This window comes from Saccostrea cucullata, unplaced genomic scaffold (assembly GCF_032062105.1).
Source record: "Saccostrea cucullata isolate Sc308-1 unplaced genomic scaffold, CSIRO_AGI_Scuc_v1 ctg2944, whole genome shotgun sequence".
NCBI classification, from domain to species: Eukaryota; Metazoa; Mollusca; class Bivalvia; order Ostreida; family Ostreidae; genus Saccostrea; species Saccostrea cuccullata.
In genome coordinates this window covers 29,661-38,999 of record NW_026934762.1, presented here as the reverse complement: position 1 = coordinate 38,999, position 9,339 = coordinate 29,661, and the positions used below count along the sequence as shown (strand labels likewise).

General features: G+C 38.3%; 2 protein-coding genes across 2 annotated transcripts; both read right to left on the bottom strand.

Moving 5' to 3' along the window:
- Window positions 1-2,192: 2,192 nt before the first annotated feature.
- Window positions 2,193-5,174, bottom strand: LOC134241304 (uncharacterized). The gene has a single exon (XM_062723370.1). It carries the CDS (start codon window positions 5,172-5,174, stop codon window positions 2,193-2,195), a length of 2,982 nt encoding a protein of 993 aa, XP_062579354.1.
- Window positions 5,175-7,773: 2,599 nt separating this feature from the next.
- LOC134241305 (uncharacterized) lies at window positions 7,774-8,901 on the bottom strand. The gene is made up of 2 exons (XM_062723371.1): window positions 8,791-8,901; window positions 7,774-8,634 (listed from the first exon to the last, which is right to left on the bottom strand). The coding sequence occupies exon 2, from the start codon at window positions 8,563-8,565 to the stop codon at window positions 7,873-7,875; it is 693 nt and encodes a 230-aa protein (XP_062579355.1). The 5' UTR covers window positions 8,566-8,634; window positions 8,791-8,901; the 3' UTR covers window positions 7,774-7,872.
- Between the last annotated feature and the right edge of the window lie 438 nt (window positions 8,902-9,339).

Here is a 9,339-nt window from a genome sequence, read left to right as displayed (position 1 = left end):
CGAGACACACACAAAAAAAAACCCAACTTGGACAGGCACAACAACCAGGAATTAGCATCCACTAGAGGGCCTTAACTAAACAAAAGGGCTGTTTTCAGTGTGAATTTTTGTAGGTAGCGTACCACAAAGATAGCAAATTGTGGGTAAGACGTAATATAGATGAAGTAAGAGGGGTCCTAAGGATGGGCCACGGTACTATGCTTATGTGGGAAAAAAATTATTCTATCCACAAATTAGTCAAATAATTTCAAAACAGTATCCATTTCAAGCTAAAATCAAGAATATTAAGTTTCTTCTACAAGAGGGACATAATTTTTTTTTTCTATTCATGCAAAATGATCTTAAAACGATGTCTTTCAAAGGTAAAATACTCATTGGTTTTTACAATTAAGAAATGAAATTTATATTATCAAGGTTTTTCCAGAAAAGATGTAAATGATATTATGTATTTTCAGCTTGGTTAAAGTCTCCTGTATAGATAAATTAGTCTATGCAGAGCCTAAGAAAATTGATTATGACGTCACGGAAAAACCTCAAATGAATTTCGGCGAATAAATACTAATTTTCTTTTTCATACACTCTTAAATAGTCATTTCTCATTAATATTATCAATGTAAATCAATGTGTCACTTATCTTTTCATTATAACATTATTCGCTCTACTGAGTGAGATGGCGTCATAGACTACTTTTCCGTATATTCGTGAACCTTTACGATCTTTTATGACATACATATACATATATTTTTTTCTTATTTTAAACATATGACAAAAGCTGATGTAAGTTAAGTCGCTTTGGCTGAACTCGGCAGAGACTCCATACTTACATATACAATATTAGAATTTTCATTCAATTAAAACTCATGCTAATAAAGTGATATCAATGTTTTTATTTTCTCGAAATATTTAAAGGCATTTCCTATGGACCTCCTTCATCTAAATGCGTCTATGTCTCATTGTTCAATATATTAGCACTATAGAAAGAATAATGACATCTATAATGAGCTCTAAAAATGAAATAAATGTATTCTTGTTTAAATTAAAAGCATTTTGACTGAAATCGACGTTTTTAATTTAATTGATTGATTGCTCATACATATACATGCTTATAATATTGAATATTCATAACCGATTAAGAGATTTACAGAAAAAAATAGACAAACATTTACGACATTTAATCAAATCTTGATTCGACTATCCTTTCATTATACTTTATCCTTTGAATTTTTTTTTTTTTTTTTTTTTTTGGATTTCTAAATCTAACTAGAAAAATTGAAATCATTTTGAATTAGTATCATTTCTTTTGTTTAAGAAATGAAGCTTATTTCAACTTATGTTATCCAATATAACATAACTTGGAGCAGTTTACGCTTTATAAACCGCAAAGCGGTTCATAGAAAAGCGTAAACTGTCCCAAGTTTTGTTATATCGGATAAGATAAGTTGCAATTAGCTTCATTCCTCATAATTTAATTCCAGTGTAGACATTGAGACAATATTTCCAACGGAAAAAAGACTTCAAATTGAGCATTATTTTCAAAGTAACGTCAAGCGGAGTTATACGTTTTTGACGTTACTCATTGTCACGTAGGCAAGTTATTTTAGCCAAAATATTATATGTTCCTCTGAATGATTCAGCCAATGTATAACGCCTCAATCATCGTTTAAGATTTTATTCAGTTGAAACATAGATGATCTTACGATAAAGGCTACAAACAAAAAGAACAAAACAAGACTGAATACACATCACTGACATTGGCACTGAATTTTGCAAGTTTAAAATTAAATTTACACAAAGAAATATTTCCTAACTGAATTTATATAAATAGAATATACATTAAATTGATTTTTCATTATTAACTTACTCTATAGTGGCTCTAAAGTCTCAAACATGATAGAAAAACGGTGGTGCTGCCGAGGCGCCAGTTGCGATCTTGAATGCACGAGAAACACTGAATAGTAACACAGGTAGTGTTCGGATATAAACGGTAGATTAAAACATTTCACACGGACAAATACGGAATAACACAAAACAGTCTACGAACATATATACATATAAGCCGTGAAACGGCACACTCCCCGCCTGTGATGTCCAACATCGCAAACAGTCTCTATGGTGAAAACAGCAAAACCACTTCTGTAACGGGTCTAACGTAGTTGACGACACGATCATTTCTCACTACACGGAGTTCGATTTTACGCACTTTTACCTGGAAAGACACGGACAACAATACCCATAGGCCATTCATTTCTGACAGAGTCTTGATCCTTCAAGAGTACGACATCACCTTCGGTAAGATTGTTTCGAGAGTCCACCCACTTGCGTCTTGACTGTAACAACTGGAGGTACTGTGAGCGCCACTTCCTCCAGAACTGGTCGGCTAAGATTTGTATGCATTTCCAATGGGACTTGTACATATCCTTTGTATCAAATGGCTCAAATGGTCCAACGTCTAGTTCTGTCTTCTGCGTTAACAAGGTATATGGAGATAGTACAGAGGGTTGAGACGGATCAGTTGATACAGGTACTATCGGTCGACTGTTTATAATTGCAGTAACTTCTGCCATGAGGGTATTTAACACATCGTGTGTAAGGTTTTTCTTTGTTTCCTTTAGAAGCATAGAATCCAAGATTCGTCGAGCGATGCCAATCATCCTCTCCCACACCCCTCCCATGTGGGAAGAGTGGGGAGGGTTGAAGATCCAAGAACATCCGCTATCTGTAAGGAACTTCTTCACTGGTGAACTTTCTATGTTGACTGCAGTGATTCTTAGTGCGTCTGTACTGCCGACAAAGTTTGTACCTCTATCCGAGCGAAATTCTCTAACTTTTCCTCTTATGGCTATGAAACGTCTGAGGGCGTTGATAAACGTAGGTGATGACATATCTTCCACTAGCTCTATATGTACGACTCGGCTTGTCAGGCAGGTGAATAAGATAGCCCAGCGTTTGCTATTAGCTGAACCTCCTCTGGTCTTGCGCGTAACAATCTCCCAAGGTCTGAATGTGTCCACGCCCACATAGGTAAATGGAGGTGACGGAAGATTTCCCATCTTCTGATGTTCCAGTTTACCTCGAAGTTTTCTACAAGTAACACAGGAATGTATGACTGACGATATTAATCTCTTTCCACCAATCACCCAATATCCAGATGAGCGAACGGCTCCCTCGGTTAGATGTCTTCCCTGGTGCTTCACAACTCCATGACAATGTAGAACGAGAAGACGAGCTAGGTAAGTTTTTCCTTGAATAATGATTGGGCCGTGTTCGTCAGACAGGGCGTCTCCAGTACGAATTCTCCCTCCTAGTCGTATGATTCCATCATGAAGATAAGGATCCAGGTAGCGTAACGAGCTATCTTTAGATACTGGTTTGTCATTGACCAAGTTTGTGATTTCTGCAGAAAATGTTTCATTTTGACAGAGTTTCACTAGGAACAGTTCTGTTGCACTGTTCACGTGTACAGGGTCCAACAATGGTAAACCAAGTTTCCTCATCACAGCTTTTCGGAGAACGGTAATTGCTCTGACTAAGGATGTCCATGAGGAAAATCTATCTATCCTGTTGTAGACTTCATGGGCGTTGAAACATGTTTTCTGTACAACGACGTTAGTGTTTCTAATTTCGCTGTCTTTTTCTGGGTCAATAAGTGGAAAATCCTCTTTTTCCGATAGATAACTGTGTTGTAAACAAACGGGTCCTTGAAGCCACATGCTCTGAGGTAGTTCATTCGCAAGAATTCCTCTACTCCCGACATTCGCAGGATTTTCCTCAGTGGAAATATAGTTCCACTGATCTGGAGCTGAGTGCTGACGGATACGCTGTACTCGGTTAGCAACGTAAGTATTGAAACGTTTGGTTTGGTTGTAGATGTATCCAAGGACTATGCGACTATCTGTATAGAACTTCACTTCATGAATAGTAGTGTCTATGTGTTTTAACACAAATGCTGCGAGTTCTGTACACAACACTGCTGCACACAGCTCAAGTCTGGGAATTGTTTGACCATGTTGGGGTGAAAGTTTCGACTTTCCCATCAAGAATCCGACCTGCATGGATGCATTGTCATTTGGTATCACACGTAAGTAAGCCACTGCACAAACGGCTCTCTCTGAAGCATCTGAGAAGTGTATCTCCTTTCGAGTGTCTTCTCCCAGGGAAGTTGGCACGATAGTTCTAGAAATCTGTAAACTCGACAGATAGTGTAAAGTGTTGCACAAAGTTTTCCGTCCATTGGCGATATTCAATGGAACCATGTCATCCCATCCAACAGGTAAGTTTATCACTTCACGAAATAAGAATCTGCCTTGCAGAATCACAGGGGCTATAAATCCAAGTGGATCGTACAGACTGTTCAGACATGAAAGAATTCCTCTCTTTGTTAGCGGAGGGTCCCTGACCCTGGGTACAAATTGATAGGTGAATGCGTCAGACATTACATTCCACATGAGTCCCAGACTCCGTTGTAATGGTGCTGCATTTAAGTGTAAATCCACGTCAGATAAATCTTTAGCCCTGTCGCCTGGAGGTAGTACATCCATGATATACGAGCTGTTTGATGCAAACTTATGAAACCTCAAGTTTCCTTCTTCTTTGAGTGTAGTCTGTGTTTTCTTTAAGATTTCTAATGCTTCATCTTCCGTTGGGTAAGATGCGAGACCATCGTCTACATAGAAGTTTCTGTTAACGAATTCACGAACTCTTGGGTCACACTCCTTGATCTTAACACATTGTCTCAAACAATACGTTGCCACTGCCGGAGAAGGTGAGTTTCCAAATAGGTGAACACACATACGATATTCCATTAAAGGTAGATCTGGGTCATTGTCTGTGAACCAAATAAATCGTACAAAGTTTCTGTGATCCTCTCGAATTTTGAATGAGTGAAACATTTGTTCAATATCACTAGTCACAGCTACTTTCTCTTTTCTAAATCTTAGTAGAATCCCATGTAGACTGTTGGTAAGGTCGGGTCCACTTAAAAGAGCTGAATTCAGGGAGTGTCCCTGGAATACTGCAGATGAATCGAAAACCATAAGTATTTGGTTTTGCTTCTTTGCGTGGTAGACGCCGAAGATCGGTAGGAACCAACACTCTTCCCCGTCCTTAAGCGCTGGTGCCTTTTCTGCATGTCCTTTAGAAAACACTTTGTCCATAAACGAGATTGCATGTTCCATTTTCAACTTGTTCCTTTTACAAGAAGCTAGAAATGACAGAGTTCTTTTCATGGCTTGTTCACGATTATTCGGAAGTTTCTCTCTACTGGTCTTAAATTGAAGCGGAGCAGTCCAGTTTCCGTTCTCATCTCTGTAACATTCATTTCCTTAATTTTTAGGAATTCTCGATCATTCACTGACAGGACTGGTTCATTGTCCTGGGGTGTTTTCACAAAAATATCAGAAGTCATTATTTCGTCACTACAGAATGGGTTGTCTGCAACTTTAGACACATGTATGTAAGAAGGACAAGTTGGAAAAGTCGAGCTTCTTCCTGATGGTAGAATGTGCGTTTTGTTGGTCACAATGTTCGTAGGTACATGTACCTTATCAAGACAACACTCTCCTATAACTGTCCATCCTAACGATAGTTTTTGTGCAAACGGAGCTCCATGAGGTCTAGTTATCTGTGTTAGGACATGATGAGCATCTGGATGATCTCTTCCAATGAGTAACAAAATGTCTGCCTCTTCATTTAGATCAGGTATATGAGTGGCTAAGTCTGCTAGATGAGGGTATGCACGTGCCACATCTGGTGTGGAAATCTTCTCTCTGCAGTTGGGTATGTCATCACATTCTATCACAGACTGTAGATGAATTCGGTGTCCCTCCAATACTGGTTCATAGGTAAAGTTTGATGCACATCTGCCAGTGAGTGTCACAGAACCGTTGCATGATGATGGTGTGTAAGTCACAGAGTCAGTGTTCATATCAAACATGTTGAAAAACTGTGAACGAGCGAGTGTACGACTGCTTTGGTCATCAACTATGGCATAGATAGTCTTTTTCTCTGATGGACGATCAGTGGGGTAAACGTTGACCAGAATAGTTTTAGAGCACGATTTGCCCTTAAAGTTCGTTCCACATATCACGGTACACTTATTCTGCACATCTGTCTTATCGTGGTTGATTTTCTCCCCGCCTTGATCTGAGTGTTTGGATCTGTAGTAGTCATGGAGCGCAGTATTATGAGTGTCACTTTCACAGTTCTCACATTTCACTACTGTTTTACAGTCACGAGCTAAGTGATTCGAGTCCAAACATCGAAAACACAATCCAGAGTTTTTCAAGATCTTCCTCCTCTCAGATAATGGTTTAGATCGGAATGTTTTACAATCTTTAACATTGTGGTGCGTGTTATGAATAGGGCACCTTTGTCCTCTGGGAGACACATACTTGTTTGGTTCCACTTCAGTTTTACACGACAGAACTGTAGTATTTTTGGTTTTCCTGTTTTGGATTGGTCCAGGGGTACTAAAGGATCCTTCATATTGAAATCCCGGATCGTTTCTAATCTTACTCATTTCTTGTAAGAATTCCACGAAATAATCAAATGGTGGATGTGGAACATCTAGTCTGGCTTTGTAGCTTGCGGCGCGGGTTGTCCATTTCTCTTGTAAGTTAAAAGGCAGTTTATTCACAATAGGTATAATGCCAGAAGATGGGTCAAAGTAGGACAGTAATGTCGAGTAGTTTGAATCTTCTTTCAAAGACTCGATTTCTGCTAGAATGTCGACTAATTCATACAAACGTTTATTGTCTTTGTTACTAATTCTAGGGAAGTCTCTGAGTTTGTTCTTTAAAGAATGTTCTACTAATTCAGGGCTTCCATAACCTTCTTGGAGTCTTTTCCATATCCTATGAAGGCCTCGTTCTGGGTATGCTGTATTTGCTGCTCTGATGCTGGCTGCAAACTTTGAGGATTCTGGTCCTAAGAATTTCACTAGTAAGTCCATTTCTTCAAACGGTGTAACTCTCAGTTCCTCTGTTATACTCTTGAAACTGGCTTTCCATGTGACAAATGTTTCTGGTTTATCACTGAACTGCGAAAATCTTGAGAATAACAGATCCTTCTTGAGTAGAAATTTTGTAAGATCACTGACGACATTCTGATCTTCAGAATTTTTCACATGTTGACTAACAAATTCTTTTGCCATAGGGTTCAGGTTAGACTGAGTCTCTTTCTGATGTGGTATGTCATGATCAATCACTGGATCTATGGAACCATTATCACAATCTGAAGTTTGTTTAGCGAAGATACTATTACAGTGCAGGGAAATAATTTTGTTACAGCATCAATGCTGATTTTGGTGCTTCCTATGCTTGCTGATTTTGATGCTTCATTTGCTTGCTGATTTTGATGCTAGTTATCCTTATCCTGATCCTGGTTTGATCCTTATCCTGATGCTGGTTTGAAACTAGGTCAATGCTTGTAATGCTACCAGAAGTAGGATTATCCTGCCGGAAGTGGATAATTAAAAAACAGCATCGCTATTTTAAGCCATTAAAAATATTTTTTGGGGTAATTTTTATTTGTAATTTGTATTAAATGACTTTCCTTTATCTGTTTTCACTTTGGTCAATGCTAGTTCTATCCTTTGCTTGCTGATGCTGATCCAGTAATGCTGATTTTTAAATGCTGATGCTGATGCTAGTTCTATCCTGATCCTACTTATGCTGATCCTGATGCTGGTTTATGTAACAAAATTAGTTCCCTGCACTGTATCACTTTGATCGCTGATGTAACGAGCAGTAAACTGTTTGCGATTTATCGGTACATCGATATCTGATGGTATAACAAACCCTTGTCTAGTGTCCGACTCAAAGTTCTCTATTGCTTTCACTTCTGCTTTTACGAGTGCTGCTTTTCTTTTTTCTTCTAACAAGTGATGAGTAGCTTCAAGTTCTCAGCTTGTTGTTTTGCTTCATGTTCCTTAAGTGATGCTTTTTCTTTGAGGATCGCAAGTTCCTTCTCTCGGAATAGAATGTTAGCACGTTGCGTTTCTGCTTCCACACGTTTCTTGAACAGGATTGAATCAACATGGGATGACGACGTCCTTACTGAAGCGGACCTCCGTGAGGCAGTTTCTGTTGCTTCCATACGAGTATCCCTGATTCTTTTCCGTAATTCCTGAATAATACTTTTTCCTTTGTCAAGGGAGGCCATGAGGGAGTCCAACTCCTGCTGGCTTTCTGTTGTATTTCTTCGGGTGAGATATTCACGAAATGACACACACTCTTCCTCATATCTATCTCCAAGATAGTCAAGTCTGGAACCCAGAACACGCAATGCTTGTGTATTATGACCAATGTTTTCTATTTCACTAGGAATGTTCTCTATATCAGTCCATATTAAGTCGATTTTTGAGTTGGATTTCTTAACTTCAGCATCGTAAAGTTCTTTAGCTTTGACTGTCAATGTTCTTACTCGTTTCTCACTTGTTTCTGATGGTGTGGTGTTTCTTTCCTCTGTCGGCTCAGGGTCTGTTTCTTCTTTGACGCCGTCCTCGGTGGTGTGAGGGTCATCCGCTACCACGTTCTTCTCCGCCATGATGGTGTAGGGAATAGACATTTATTATAACGCCTCAATCATCGTTTAAGATTTTATTCAGTTGAAACATAGATGATCTTACGATAAAGGCTACAAACAAAAAGAACAAAACAAGACTGAATACACATCACTGACATTGACACTGAGTTTTGCAAGTTTAAAATTAAATTTACACAAAGAAATATTTCCTAACTGAATTTATATAAATAGAATATACATTAAATTGATTTTGCATTATTAACTTACTCTATAGTGGCTCTAAAGTCTCAAACATGATAGAAAAACGGTGGTGTGGCCGATGCGCCAGTTGCGATCTTGAATGCACGAGAAACACTGAATAGTAACACAGGTAGTGTCCGGATATAAACGGTAGATTAAAACATTTCACACGGACAAAAACGGAATAACACAAAACAGTCTACGAACATACGAGGGCTGTCCCAAAATTTCGTAGACTGAGCTCATAACTTTTTAAGAAATTAACGTATCTTTATAAAATTTTCGGGGTAGATAAAGCATGTTCTTGGCAGATAAATTACGAAGTTTTATCATGTTGACTTGAAAACTTTTCGAGTAATAACATGTGAAGTGGTATAGTTCTCTGACACCCGGAGCAATCTCCAACGTCAAAAAGTACAATTGTCAACGGTTCAAATTTTTGGAGAAAATATTTTAGTTACTAGAATCAAATTCTTAAATTAAACGAAACGGTTATGGTTATAAATGTAAAATATCTTAATTACTATGATATGATCAAACATTAAAATATGTAAAACAAAGTATATGCATGTACAG

Bases quoted from the DNA above. Each gene is read 5' to 3' on its own strand.
- LOC134241304 (XM_062723370.1), bottom strand. From the start codon at position 5,174: ATGGAACATGCAATCTCGTTTATGGACAAAGTGTTTTCTAAAGGACAT.
- LOC134241305 (XM_062723371.1), bottom strand. From the start codon at position 8,565: ATGTCTATTCCCTACACCATCATGGCGGAGAAGAACGTGGTAGCGGAT.